Here is a 14,992-nt window from a genome sequence, read left to right as displayed (position 1 = left end):
GTTCTAGCTGATATGCTGTACCAAAGTATTATAAACAATTTTCATTTTTGTTAACATTTTTTAGATCTATGGACAGTGCTCCAAAAACATAAAAAATGCCACATATATACACACACAGGTATTTATAAAGGCATGATCCTGATACTATACTATACTATATACTGGATATCTGAATTGTCTATATATGCTAAGAAAGCTAAAATTTAATTTTAGCTGATGTACTGTTTAAAGTACAGCTGTTACATCTAACTATGAAAATGATATATTCTTGAAAAATTACAGATTGTAATTTTCTTAAATGAAGCAATTCTTAACTTCATAAAAATGCTTTCTGCCAGATTGGGGAAAAACTTTTTACAAGAATTACAAGAATCTTATACAAGTTTCAAGGAAACACCTTCTATTTCGTGGTTATTATGTCTCAACACTATTGAATTATGGTTTTTACTTTTCTATAAATCTACTTGTAAAGAAATGACAGTGCAGTAATAACCATGGGAAGTTCCAATTTGTCCCACATGAAGAAGGGGATTGTTGGGGGTGTTCCTTTAAGTTCAGAGAGACCTCAAGTTGGAATCTCTTTTCCCTTTTTTGTCTTGACAAATGTTATTTTTAAAAACAAAACACTAGAATATAGGGTTTACTTCATGTGCATTTTCAAGTAACTGCCCCAGTTAAGAGAGCAAGAGAAATTCTTTGGAATTTTTAAGTCCCCAATAGTAAAGTCCAATTTTTCCACATGTGCAGATTTCTGCAAAGAAGCATTATTTAAACCAAGTGACACATCTGTAGAAAAATATGTATTAACCTGTCAATAATATAGCTTCTGCCATGTGTCAGACACTGTGCTAAGCACTTTATAAATTATCATCCCATTTAATCTTCACAACAGCACTGAGGTAGGGGCTGTTATCACCATTTTATAGTAAACTGAGGCAGACAGGTAAAGTATTTTGTCCACAGCTCTTAAGTATTTTAAGGCTGGAATTGAACTGTGTGTGTACTGGGGCATCTTCTGGCTGGTTTCCAACCTTAACGGTGACACCAGGATGGCCAGCCTTAATTAAATCATATTTCTCTGGGACTGTTTTCTCATCTGTAAAAAAAATGGGGGAGGGAGGAAATGGAATAGGTTATAAATTATTTCTAGCTTTAACAAATAATTTTGTTTCTGTGAAATTGTTGATCTATGCCCTTGACAGAGCTCAGTTGCGAATAGTAATAACATATTCAAGATTTAAAATCTCAATAGAAAAGTGGAATAATTCACCTTAGATCTGAGAGATTCAAATAAAACGTCAGCATTTAAAGCATAATTAAAACACCCTGATCCACACTCAAGTTCAGTGATTCACATTGTATCAGTTCATTTAAACATGCTATTTGCTGGATTATTCAAAGAAAACTCTTATAAAAAGTTATAATGTATAAAAGTTATAATGTATAATATGTAGTATTATGTAATGTGGGTGTAATAGATTATCACTAGTAAGAGAACAACAATGTCAAAAATAATATGTAATAGTGTGGAAAGGAATTTTATATCCCTTCAAAAAAAAATAGCAGTCTTAAGTATTACAGTATTATGGTCACTATACTAGTTGATAGGTTTTTTTTTTCCGCCATGAGAATAGACTTGGCTTGGGCCACTTTGCAATAGTAGTGTTTCTTGGACTTAGCAGGAAATCTAAGAGTAGTTTCTGAACCAGTTTGGATTAAGTAGGGCCAGAGAAAGAATGTAGTCACTACCATACCAGTTTTGAGTGAGTTATTAGTCAAAAACTATTGTTTCTACAGTCAGTGAAACTGTGAAACCACCAGAGTAATCATGTTGCCAGTGCCACCTGTATATTATCGACATAAAGCATATTGCATTGGCTATCCATCCCTAGTTGAACAGAGCAATTAGAACGCATCCGAGTTATTTCATCTTTTGAACTCTTAAATGTGTAATGAGGTCCCATTATCAAGTTATATTACTGCTGCTGCCTATTCAATTGTGTCTGACTCTGGCCCCAATCATTTGGGGTTTTCTTGGGCAATTAATTAGATTGCCATTTTGTTCTTGAGATCATTTTACAGATGAGGAAACTGAGGCACCCAGTTAGTAAAGTATCTGAAGGCTTCTGTGCTGCCTAGGTGTTCCTAATACTATTTGCTTAGCTATTTAGTTTTTTAAAAATTCTAGTTTTCAAATTAAGTGTCATGAAACTTTTGAGCTAAAAAGAGGACCTCAGTATCCTCATCATTCAAGTGGCACGTATTCCTACACAAATCTCTGCACCTCACCCTTCAAAAAAGTCCTGAAGATCAAACCAAAAAGGTGAAGATTGTTCTCAAGTCATTTTTATCTTTTGCTCCCTAGGGGGTAACTGCTTTACCTGGGAATAAGACAACTGGAATAACCCAGAAACAAACAACAGACGAAGACTGGATTTGTAGTTTTATTGGTAAATGCCTCTGCCAGTGCGTTTCGTAACTTAATCTTGAGAGGATCCAAAGTACAGTGATTGATAAGGTGCCCTGAGTGATGTGTGTCAGACCCAAACGTTCTTGGCTCTGAGGCAGTCTCTCCACTATACTGCCTTTTAACCTTAAGGAAGAGAAATACTTGGGAACCATAACAAATGTCAGTGTAGATGCCAAAAACCAACAACTGGGATAACGAATGGGCTGCCTACATGGTCTCTGGATTTTATATGATGTCAAAGCAACTCCTCAGCACCTTGGACAGAGCCCCCTCTGGATGAAGGCATGGGTGGGTTAGTGATAAACTGAGCACCAGCACCAGCGAGATTATAGTTCCAGGAATAAATCCCCTTATGTTTCATTTCTGTGAACTATCCTAACTTAGTATTGAATAAGTGGCCAGTCAGCTAAGGAGTTTTGTTATGATGGTTCACAGCAGGATTTAGTTAAGTGTATATTCCCATTTTTGTAGAGGAAGAGGAAGAAATATACATGAATATAGAAAGTCAAGCAGAGTAGGAAGTCCATATGTTACACAGACAAGAGCCTAGATTTTATTTGGTTGGAATAAATTTATTTCATCTGTCTGTAAACAAGGTGTTTTAATTATGGCATTTTTTGAAATGCATATTAAATCAGATGAGTTAGACTGTATCCCAGATGTAACAAAGTGCAGGGAAAGAAATGGATAAATCAGCAACAAGATTTTTTTTTTTAAAATCTGTACATTATCCACAAGGCCCAAACAATAGAAGCAAATACGAGAATGTCCCTAAAATAGTGCCATTCAAAATAAGAAACCCTTAATGGGTTAGTTAAGATCCATCTCACAATAGCAACAGTTCATTTTTAACAATAGTATGGCACAGAATACATATTTAAAAAATTCATCACAAGACAGCCAAGTCAGTTATTCCAACCAATACCATCTCCCATTTATTTTTTTATACAGAAGTCATTTGCTTTTTTATTTTTTTTAAAATGAACATACAAGTTAGTTCCGTGCTTTGAACTGACAGCTTGGTTACACATATTTTGGATGACTAGAGCACAAGGCAGAGTTACTCCACAGCAAGGGTGTGACAGGCCAAATGCAGGTTTTAGAATTTGAAATGTGTCTATTTCAACTATTTTAGCTTATAAAACTTCCAACCCTCATCCAAATATCGGTATTAAAGCAGCAATTCCATTTACTTTTTAACCAATCAGTGATCAGACCAAAATAAGTCAGTCTAGACTACCAGTATATATAGCTGAAGGTGGCAGTTTTCCCACAACAACAACATAATTTCATACGAAAACCCAAGCTGCAAATAAAAATTGGTCCTATGAAAAAATTCGGACACACTCCAGATGGTTATGTTGGGGTATCTAATGTCCATGATGGCAGCCTTTCATAAATCAATTTTAAAAAACAGAACAGGAGCTGATATGAAAAAGAAAAGACAGACACAGACCTCTCAAGTGCCTGAGCTATTGCAGTGACAGAATGTCCCTGGGGAGTCGATCCATAAGTTTCTGTAAGATTGAGAAGGAAGTGCGCCGTTTTGCACCTTTTGCTCTTGTTTGCCATTGTACTCAAAAAAAGTGTGTGCTCTAGACACTAGGAAAAAAAACTTTGTCTCTACTGGAGTACAACAACAATACTAAGGCAAAATGTCCTGCAGTTCTCAGCAGCTCATAAACAAAGATAGTGTTAAACTAGCTGAATAATCCAGGCACTGCATGAGGAGATGGAAGCAAACAAAGTATCGTATGTGGGAAGGGAGGAGAGGGGAGGAGAGAAGAGAGATGCATGCACTTTTTCCTCCCAACCATGCTCTATAAAAGGAAGACTAAGGGAGCTGTGTAATTGCTCAAAGTGCTGAAAAGACATTGATCAAATTGGAGATTGTACAACCGGCACCTCGCTTAATTAGTGTTAACTTATTTTAGGAGTCTCAAGATCCCACTAATTGCTAAAATAAAGCAATGCCCAAATTGGCATGCCCCCCTCCCCCCCAAATTTCAAGGTATCATGCATATCATTTTTATGCTGCAATGATGGTGCCAGATAAGGGTCCTATTACATACAGTGGTTAACATACAAATGATCCATTTGGGTAAACAGAATCATGACATTAGAAAATAGGTAAATAAAAACAAATGAACTACCATCTACTGTCTGGTAGTATTATGAACATAAGTGGGGTGGCGATGAAGACGGTTGCTAGGTGGATGGGGAGAGGCTGCTTAGACGTCAGACCTCCTCAGGTATAAAGCGAGTTCAAATGCTTTCTTGTTCAGTGTCCCTCCATGGACACCTTCCTTTCCCATGACTATAACCAATGCTGGAGTACACAAGGAAACAAAAAGTGAACAGAATTACTTATGAAACAAAACCAAAAACACCTTTCCCCACCAACAAAGGGATACAAAGAAGACACAGGTTCATAACCCCATCACCTGCATTGCTAATAAAATTTCCAGAATGAAGACTTACGCTTACAATTAGGAAAGTTTAAGAGCAATCCCCCTAATACTTAACAGTCTTGCCTAGCAGCTAGAACCCAGAGTCTCTCAAGTATTTGGCCATTGAGTATGCCTTCTTATTCAATCCACCTCCATGGACCCCTTCTTTGCCCATTACAAAGACCAAGACTGAAAGAGAAAAAAGAAAAGCGTTTCAAAAGAAGTGTTAGACCAGAAAGTCATGTAAGTTTTAGCAGACAGCACATAGAATAAAAATTAATAAAAGTTATTATATTAAGCTGGTTTGCCATGAGCTACCAAGCACTGGTGCCAAATGGATCATTTAGAAAGTTAAAATCACTCCAAAACAACTAGAAATTTTATTGATTTTTTTCAAACTGGCAAAAAGCTACAATCTCATGCACAGCAATTACTGTGATCACTAAAGAACCTCAAAATAGTTGGGAAATGAATTCTGTACAAATACAGTAATGGAGAAATAATAACCTGTATAGTATAGGAGAAAACCTATGACAAAAATGTTGAAATGCCTAGGCAAGTAATGTGCCTAGGTGCTGTTCTATTTAACAGGAAATATACATTTTCCTATTTTTTAAGCATTTTTTTTCCTCCAACATTTTAAAATACCACTTAAGAAATGACTAGGCTTTTATTGCTACACGGGATGCTAAGACGAAAAAGTAATTGAGTTACAATTTTCATTGGATTTTAACTATGGAAGAATTAAAGTTTTAAAATTTTTGTTTACTGATGTTCTTATTTAAGACTAAACCAAGTGAATTAAATCCAATATAATAAACAAGATGTTTATCTGTAGAATGTAAAATTCATTAAAAAAGTGAATGGATGGAAATTTTATATTGACTGCCACTAGATGTCAGTAAAATTATAACTTTTAAGTATTCACTAATTAATCAGTACAGATACTTCTTCAATGAAGAATATAGGCCTTAAACTTTTTTAATTCTCATCAAAATACTACATAAAACAAATGTTTCTATTTATGTTGTAAGACAGAAGACTGTACATAAGACCACGAGTCTCTAAAGACCTGGATTATAAAACTCCTTTAGAGGTGCTCAAGCTAAAAGACAAAATTACCATTTGGTGGTCAATATCCTGATGCTGATCCTTTCCAAATTTAGCTGGTCCCTGAAATTACAGATGAAGAGTCTATTGCCAGCCAGGGATGTGCCCAGAGGCATTTCTGGCTTCATTGGACCTACCACAACTTACTGGTATGGCCTTCAAAAACTCGGAATTCTTAATATACCAGGAGGCATCAAAAAGGGACTTTTAAAGAAAATGGTTCAAGAACTTTTAAGTATGGGGTGTGTCGTTACTGTTTTTAAAAGCAGTTTACACCTAACATGGCTCTTTTTATGTTATCTCATTTTATCCTTACAATAGGAGAATGAATCCTCTAGCCATCCTTCTAACTTCCCTTTCAGATCTAAAGCTATGATTTTAGAAATGAACAGCCCATGACACAAGCAGTACAGGTATTTGTGCCCAATGTTAAAAGATAAAATTGAGGACCTGAGAGACCATGTGTCTGACAAGGAGCCAGGACTCCTAGGATACTTCTTGAAATCAGTGTCTTCTTAACACCTCTATGATCTAACATGTAGAACCTTCTATTTCAGATATATTAATTATACTTAGCTAATTCTGTTCTACATTAAAAAAAAAAAAAATCCAAGATTCCAGTCATCTCAGCTACCAGAGTTGTAATCAATTTATATGAATAACTTTTGAGGCAATGACAATCTTAGTCATTAGAATCATACTGTAAAATGAAAAGCCAATTTAAAAGATTTATTAGATGATTAGTTTATATATGATAATGCCATTTTCACATGAAATGCTCAAAACCTGGCTATTTTAGAAAAGAAGGATTTTCCTTTTTTTTTTTTTTTAAAGTTTTTAATAACTCCACAATTTTATATTATAAATGGATTTTACAACAATTGAGACAAATACTAATTCCTCCTCCCCCCCTTTTAAGAATCATTCCCTAAAAAGCAGCAAGGATTTATTCCTTTTAAGTTTACTGAATAAAAGTCTTTTGGAATTTGACCATACAGTCAATAAACATCTGAATGAGTTGTAAAGCTAGACTACTGTCAGAAAAAGAACTTAGGTTCCCTGGGTATTTTAAAATCTAAGTATTCTCAGATGCTCGGTTCTATAAGATTTTGAAAATTAAAACAATTAAATTAAAACAAAAGTATAGAGTGGAAAAAGCAGATCATCTAAAATCTTTATTTTAATCACCTCAGTAGAGGTTTAATAGAAAAATAAAATAACTGTAATTTGTTGGTGACCTTGACAAAAACCTAAGAGGCAGATTTATCAAATCTGGGTATGATATAACTTGAAGGAGGGCTCATAAACTAAGAGAATCAAGTTCCCAAAAATTAACAGAATGAAGATGAAAGTTCAGAGGTGATACGTAAATATATATATTTGAAACACTTAAGGAAAAAAACTTTACTAGAATCGGAAAAACTTAAAATGACAGTACATGAGGGGATAAATAGAAATTTAACTGACTGCAAATTCAACAAGTGAAAAAGAGTAATGATATGGATATAATTTCTAGAACAAGGGAGGAAGGACCCTAACAATATTCTGTGATGGGCTTTCCACATCTGAAATACTGTGCTTAGTTCTGAACACATTTTAGCACTTATCAAACTGGAACCAATGCAGAGAGGGACCCTAAAACGTGTTACATAAGGAAAGGTTGAAGGAACAAAACTACTACGTTTAGCATAAGAGTAAAAACCACAGAAAAGTGGAGTAGATGTTTCCTAAAGAGGAGAGGTTAGTATTACTTTGTATGTCTTCAGAAGACAGAATTAGGCCTAGACAGTAAAAGCTACAGGAAGGAGATTTTGGCTCAACATATGGAAGAACTTTTTTAACAAACATAGTGTAGCACAGAGTCCTGGATTTAATGTCAGAATACTTGGTCCTGACATGTCTAATCCATAGCTGTGTCGCTATGGGCAGTTCATGTTACTTCTCTGAATCATAATTTCCTTCTGTGAAGGATTAGACCACTTCTCCAAAAATGGAACAGGATGATCTATGATATAACAAGCTCCTCATTACTAGTTCTATATGGGCACAAAATACCCGACCACCTAACAGGGACATTCTAGGGTAGATTCCTGTGTGAGGCAGGAGAGTGCACTATACAGTGTCTTCTAAGATTCTATAATTTCTTTCTCTAATAAAGTCTGAAAATAATAAAATGAATATTTAAAAAACAAACAAACCATAAAGGCAAGGAAAATTGGAAAGGGCATACCTGACAAAATTAATTTTGAAAGGCAGTGCTGTTCAATAAGTAGAGCAATGGATCTGAAGCAGAGGAAGGCTAAATCTCAATTTTAATTCTGCTTTAATAAAGCTGCAGGACCTTTAGCAAGTTACTTAACTTGTTCAGGACTCGGTTTTCTAAGGTATAAAGTTATATACAGAATTAGATGGACCTCTTAGGTCCCCTTCCAGCTGTTCAATCTATGCTTCTATGATTATCTCCCTATTAATTGGTTTAATCAATGTGTATATTTTAATAATCTTATTCCACCATCATTAGTGACATGCTAAGTACTTTTGAAGAAAGGAAATTTATGAAATTTACAAATGTAAAGATTAGTGTTAATACAGAATATATTCACATTTAGAATGATGACAGAATTAAGATTTAGCACTTGACAGGAAATTTTAGTACATTTGTCATCTAGTGCCACACAATACATGGAAACCATCTTAATAGTTTTTTTTTTTTTTTAAAGGATTAATCCCTTAGTTATGGACTGACATTGTTTTATATATTAAAAGACTTTTTAAAAAAAAAAGGATGCAAGTTATGAGGTGGCAATTCAATAGCAATTAACTGATTACCTTACAGTAACTAATTTTGTTTTCAGAAAGTCTTACTTACCTCGGCCAGCTCTGCCTACAGCAACATTATATGTTGGTTCACCACCTTGACTCTTTGTCCTGATGTCCATTGTGCAGTCACCATCCACATACAGACTATCTCTGATTACTGAGCACTTCTTTGCACCAAGAGTCAAACCATTGGTAAAGAAACCCTCTCGATCTTTTCCTACAATCATGTCTATTTCTATTGGCTGCCAAAAAACAAAGCAAAAACAAAACAAAACCAGAAGTCAGTACATTCTTTGGAAATTTTAACACAAAATTCTGCAGGTGAAATTAACAACATTATTATTATCAGGGCCTCCAAATTTCACTATGAAAAATTAAAACTTTGGAACCTTGAATGTAGTCTTATCCAATTCATAAGTTTGTTAGAAAACTTATAAACTTGATTTTATAAATCTTACTAAATAATTTTGATTAAATTTTAATAGGATGGGAAACACTCCCCATGACATAATGGCATAACTGCTAAGTGAAAAATCATACAAATTAAAATTTTTCAAAGGCACAGACACCTTTAAAATATTTCAGTCATAAATTGCATTTTTGTTTGTAACACATTTATATTACTTTAATATAAAATTTCTCTTTACAATAAAGTAAAAAATTCTATTTAGATCAGATCGACTACCTAAAAATAATCTTTAATTACACAGATTCAGATATAGCATTTTTTAAAATGAATTTATTATTTGTCTCTTACTCAATATTATCTGAGTTTATCATAGTCCTGAAGTCTCCTAACAAAGTATTTGCTCTAATAGAAAGAACCCTTAGTTGGTATTCTTGGTTTGAATAGAAGAGCTAATAAACATGGAGGAATTTCATAAGCATTACATGATTCTAAGTCATTTCCCCCCTTTTCTAGTCATTCATTACTCTTTCACCATCTTCTCTCCCCTCCCATTTTTGATGATGAATTCTCAGGCAAAAGGATGAGAATTCTTTTTCTAATACTGGGATAACACTGGCAAAAGAACAGAAAATGGAGGGAAGTAGAAGAAAGTGAGGTCGCCAATAGGCCTTAAAAGAAAATGTGCTTTCTAACACTGTAGGACTGAAAAAGAAGGCATCGCCCCCATCAGAAATGCAGAGTCACAGCAGGCCCAGCCATGTCCAAGCACACTGGGGGAGTCTGCCCAGCCAGACAGCAGCCAGGCACACAAAGGCTGCTGGGGAAGGCTGAAAGCAGTAAAGGGAAACTTGATCCCCAGATGCCAGACCTCAGGGTTTTCCTTTAACCCTAGTCCACTGCAGATACAGAAAATCTTAAAGGACCAGTGTCCAAGATTACCCTTTAAAATCCATCAACTCACAAACATTAAGTAAACCTACAGTAGTTCAGAATGAGAGAGAAATGAGAGGAAGGAAAAAAGGCAAAACTATCTGATACAGTACCATTTCAATGATTTATTTTGAAGGCCTGTGGGCAGAAATAAACAGCAAAAATGATTGGTAGTTAAAGATTAAAAAGCAAATTCTCCTCAAACATGGCAACTAAGTCAAGACCTCTCACCACTAATGCTTTAAACAAAATCAGTTACTGCTTGTGTCTAAAATACGAAAAAAAGGTTGTTATGTAGACTAACAAGCATATTATGTACAGCAGAAATAATCTAAACCAAATCCTTCCTGATGAAATACCACTAAGGAGAAAAGAAGTGGTAGAAACATATTAAATATTACCAGAATATTAAAATAACCAACTGAAAACCCTTCTTCTCTTCCCTCCATACTTTCTCCCCTCCCAAGAATCTGTCTTTTTGGAACTAAACTGAATAACAGTTTGGGGAGGTTAGGAATTAATATTTCGCAGGAGAAGGAAAATGATGTATGGAATGAGAAATTAATGGCAGTTCGCCATCTTGGAGGATATCTGGGGGAAAAAAAACTCAGTGTCAACGTTAAGGTTGGGATTCACGAAAGACACCTACGTTGAAGACTTAAGTCTGCGGCAAGCACTAGAGGCCAGGACGCAGGAAAACCTACGCAAAGACTCAGAGAATTCCCTCTGCCCGGCCTCCTCCCACCCCAAGCCGCAATGCCGGCAATTCCTTAAGCTAGCGGAGCCAATGAAACATTCAGGCACGGACATCAGAGTGCGGAACGGTCCTTCATCTCCATCCCTTTTCTTTCACAACACACCGAATCCCCCAAAGTGGCAGGTGGGCAAAAACGGAAAACCCACAAATCAGCAAAAACTGTTGCCTTCATCACGAGGGTCGGGAGCATGCCTTCCCCTCTGGGTTCAGAAATCCCTGTTACGTCCCCGAGAACGCTTGGCTGCGGGGTTGCCCAAAGGAGCGCAATGAAACAGAGAAAGCCCGGCATCACTGCCTCGGCTTCAAGCAGCAGGCAAAGCTCCGGGCCTCAAGTTGGGGGTGGGGAAAAGAAGGAAGATTAAGTAGGTAAAGTAACCTCTGGCTGCAGCATCCTAGCCCCTGATCCTACCGCCACACCTTCATCTTTAACGTTACGCTTTACTTAAGACATTTCTGTTATATAACGCGCGCATACGCGCACACACACACACACACACACACACACACTCTCTGCATGTTCCAGGGAAGCAGTTTCTGCCTGGTCTTGCTAGGCACTCGCCTCCCCCAACATACATACGTATAAGAACACAAAGCTTTGGTTTGCATTTTATGCATACATGCATACATTTCTATGTAATGTATACACACACACACACACACCCCCATCTATAATACATAAAGCTTTTGCTTGCACTTCTATGCACACATACACACGTATCTGCCTAGCCAGAAAGCAGCAAAAACAGATTCCCTCAACAGGATTAATCCTCATAAGGATAATCCTACATGTTTGAACAAATCAACATTTTAAGGTAAGATGTTAAGGAAATGGAAGAAAAAATATATTTAAAAATATGTTTCTTCCTAGCAATCTTAATTGAGATCCATGAGAAACTTATAACTAGATGGGGATGGGGGTGGGGCGACCAAAAAAGGTTTTTAAAAAAGAGAATGAAACAGTGGGGGAATCCTACCCAGTGAGAAACTAGTTCAGTCGCAATTTTAGGCTGTCAAGCTTTTCTTGCTCCTCCATCCCAAAATTGCTGGGAAAGAGGAGCTAGCTCTACAAGGGGAAACCGCTCCCCTTTGCCCATGCTCCTTTCCATTCCACCTCCATCACCATCCTAACCCTTCCTTCTGGATGCACGAAGTTGGGGGTGGGGAGTGGTGGAGAGGATGCGGAGATGGAAGGAGGGATGCACGGGAACAATTCGATGATGGCCCTACCGGGGAAGACACCCGAGGAGAGGGCTAAGGCTCCTGCATCCGGGGCAGCAGAGGCGAGGGGAACAGCCCAGGGCTCACAGCCCCCTCCCCTACTGGAACAGCCTGGATCCTAAAGCGTCCCCTCCCTATTGCAGCCTCCTCCTCCAAGGGGAACAGCCCAGATCCCCGTGCGCCCCCTCCCCTATTGCAGACTTCTCTTTCTCCGAGGGGGGGATCCAGAAGCCCCGAAAGCCCCCTCCTCATCCTCCTCCTCCGAGGGGGACCAGCCTCCCGGGCCCCGTGAGCCCCTCCCCCTCCCCGGCGCCCCCAAGGCCCCTTCCCTGCTCGGGGGCCGCGCGGCCGTCGCCGCTTACCGTGATGCTCTGGAAGATGCCTCCGGCGGTGGCCGCCCACACGTACTTGGCGTCGCAGTAGCCGACAATGGCGGCCTCCTGGCAGCAGCCATCGCACATCAGGTTGTCCACGTAGCTCTGCCAGCCAGCCATCTTCGAGGCGTCCGTCCGCACTGCAGCGGGGCGAGCGGGGCGCGGGGCGCGGGCGGCGGGCGGGTCTGCGCACGCACGGAACCACCCCCGAGCCGAGCCGGGCCGAGCCGCCGGGCCGGGCGGAGGCGGCGGGGACGGGCCCGGGAGGCGGCGGGCAGGGCCCGGGAGGCGGCGGGCAGGGCCCGGGAGGCGGCGGGCAGGGCCCGGGAGGCGGCGGGCAGGGCCCGGGAGGCGGCGGGCAGGGCCCGGGAGGCGGCGGGCAGGGCCCGGGAGGCGGCGGGCAGGGCCCGGGAGGCGGCGGGCAGGGCCGGCTTGCGCCCCGCGGCAGCGGCCGAGGCGGCTCGTGGCTCGGTGCTCTTCTCGCGCTGCTCCCGACGCTGCTGCTGCGCCCGACGCGTCCCCGCTCCGAGTGAGAGGCCGGCCGGCACCGCGGAGCCTCAGCTCAGGCGGGGCGGCGCGAGCGAGCGAGCGTGCGCGGCCCGAAGGATCCCTCCGCCGCGCGAGGCGCCCAGCGAGCCAGCGGCGAGAGCGCGCGGAGGGATACGCGGCCGCGGACACGTGCGGAAGCCCCCGCCCCCCGCCCCCCGCCCCCGCCCCCCGCCCCGGGCTCCCGGCGGGAGGCGCGCCACGGGCCCGGATTCGAGGCGAGGGCGGGCTGAGCGGGCGAGCCGCTCCCTTCTCCCTCCCTCGCGCCTCCCCTCGCGACCTTGACCTTGTCCGCGTGGGCGCAGCGGCGGGGGAAGGCGCAGTCCTTGACTCCCCTCTCGGGGGCAACCCCTCAGCGAGGAGGGGTCTGCCCGAGATTGCTCAGATCCTTTGTTGTGATTCTGGGGGCGAAGGGTGGGAAATCAGCGGGGCCGGGGGGCGGGCGAGTCCTTACACGGAAGCCCCCTGGGGCTGCCCTTCCCCGAACACGCCCACCTTGGGGGGCTCCCACTGGTCTTCGTCCGTAAAGGCTTGTCCAGGAATAAAAACAACCACCATCACCTGCCTCGGCTCCCTGAGAAGAAAGTGTCTGGTTATGGGGAGTTTCCTCCGCAGCGCCCCATTTTGCCCATTCTTTCTCTCCTAACTGTCCTTGGGACAGCGCGTCAATCCTGGGCATCCTCAGCACGTGTAGCTGAAACAGACCATGAATCCTTAACGCCGAGGGGATCCTCCTGAGTCCCTTTTGTGGGGTCCCGTCGCTCTTGGGCTTTCATATTGTTAGTGCGGGAGGAACGGAAGAAAATGCACTTTAGGGAGGTAAGAGAATCCAGGTGACTCCGGTTCTGGCAAAGTAACACCAGCCAACCTCGTCTTGTCATTCAACAGCCATGATGTGCTAAAATTAAGCACAGGCTCAGGCCAGACTCGGTCTCACCAAGCAAAAGAATGATAAAAATCCCTTAAATCAACGCTTCTTAAACTGTGGGTCCCAACCCTATGCGGCGTAGTGTAACTGGGTGAGGATGGGAACATTTGGCAGCAGTAAAAGATATCATTCTGCCAAGATTTAATTCTTTAGGTAAAAATAAAAATAAACAAGCACAGCCATCTTATCAATATGCATATTTGCTTTTGGCTTTAATAAATGGTAAAATTATAGGATACCAAAAACATTTTTTTGTTATGATTATTATCAGTAAATATTTGATGTGTATACCTATTTTATATACCTATATATCTGAGGTTGTGTAAAAATTTCTTAGGTGAAAAGGGGTCGACGGTGGGAAAAAGTTTAAAAAACTGCCTTAAGTGATGAGCACATGTTCTTTGCCAGTTAAGAAGGGAGTGGGGTGAAAGTATTTTTTTCCTTTTTTTTTTTCTAGTTTTATATATATATATATATATATATATATATATATATATATATATATATATATATATATTATTTATTATAATAACTTTTTATTGACAGAACCCATGCCAGGGTAATTTTTTACAACATTATCCCTTGCACTCACTTCTGTTCCGATTTCTCCCTCCCACCGTCCACCCCCTCCCCTAGATGACAAGCAGTCCTATATATGTTGAATATGTCCTAGTATATCCTAGATACAATGTATGTGTGCAGATCCAAATAGCTTTTCTTTGTTGCACAGGAGAATTGATTCAGAAGGTAAAATAACCCGGAAGAAAACAAAAGTGCAAACAGTTTACATTCATTTCCCAGTGTTTTTTCTTTGGGTGTAGCTGCTTCTGTCCATCATTGATCAATTGAAACTGGATTAGGTCTCTTTGTCAAACAAATCCACTTCCATCAGAATACGTTTCATACAGTACCGTTGTTGAAGTATATAATGATCTCTTGGTTCTGCTCATTTCACTTAGCATCAGTTCATGCAAGTCTCT

General features: G+C 40.3%; 1 protein-coding gene across 2 annotated transcripts; it reads right to left on the bottom strand.

Moving 5' to 3' along the window:
* Positions 1 to 3,021: 3,021 nt before the first annotated feature.
* On the bottom strand, positions 3,022 to 12,799 carry PFN2 (profilin 2). Of its 2 annotated transcripts, none has more exons than XM_023500742.2 (3): positions 12,527 to 12,799; positions 8,900 to 9,092; positions 3,022 to 5,109 (listed from the first exon to the last, which is right to left on the bottom strand). In XM_023500742.2, the coding sequence occupies exons 1-3, from the start codon at positions 12,656 to 12,658 to the stop codon at positions 5,012 to 5,014; spliced, it is 423 nt and encodes a 140-aa protein (XP_023356510.1). In that variant the 5' UTR covers positions 12,659 to 12,799; the 3' UTR covers positions 3,022 to 5,011. The 2 variants fall into 2 exon arrangements, with proteins under 2 accessions (XP_023356510.1, XP_023356509.1); XM_023500741.2 differs by having other exon boundaries at positions 3,022 to 4,799.
* Positions 12,800 to 14,992: the final 2,193 nt, after the last annotated feature.

The sequence above is a fragment of the Sarcophilus harrisii genome, chromosome 3 (assembly GCF_902635505.1).
Source record: "Sarcophilus harrisii chromosome 3, mSarHar1.11, whole genome shotgun sequence".
Taxonomy (NCBI): domain Eukaryota; kingdom Metazoa; phylum Chordata; class Mammalia; order Dasyuromorphia; family Dasyuridae; genus Sarcophilus; species Sarcophilus harrisii.
Note: the sequence above shows the minus strand (reverse complement) of the source record. Positions and strands in the feature narration are given on the sequence as shown.

Bases quoted from the DNA above. Each gene is read 5' to 3' on its own strand.
- PFN2 (XM_023500742.2), bottom strand. From the start codon at position 12,658: ATGGCTGGCTGGCAGAGCTACGTGGACAACCTGATGTGCGATGGCTGC. The intron at 9,093-12,526 runs GTAAGCGGCGAC...GTTTTTTGGCAG, and splicing joins GCATCTTCCAGAGCATCACG to CCAATAGAAATAGACATGAT. The intron at 5,110-8,899 runs GTAAGTAAGACT...TTTCTCTTTCAG, and splicing joins TGTAGGCAGAGCTGGCCGAG to TCTTGGTCTTTGTAATGGGC.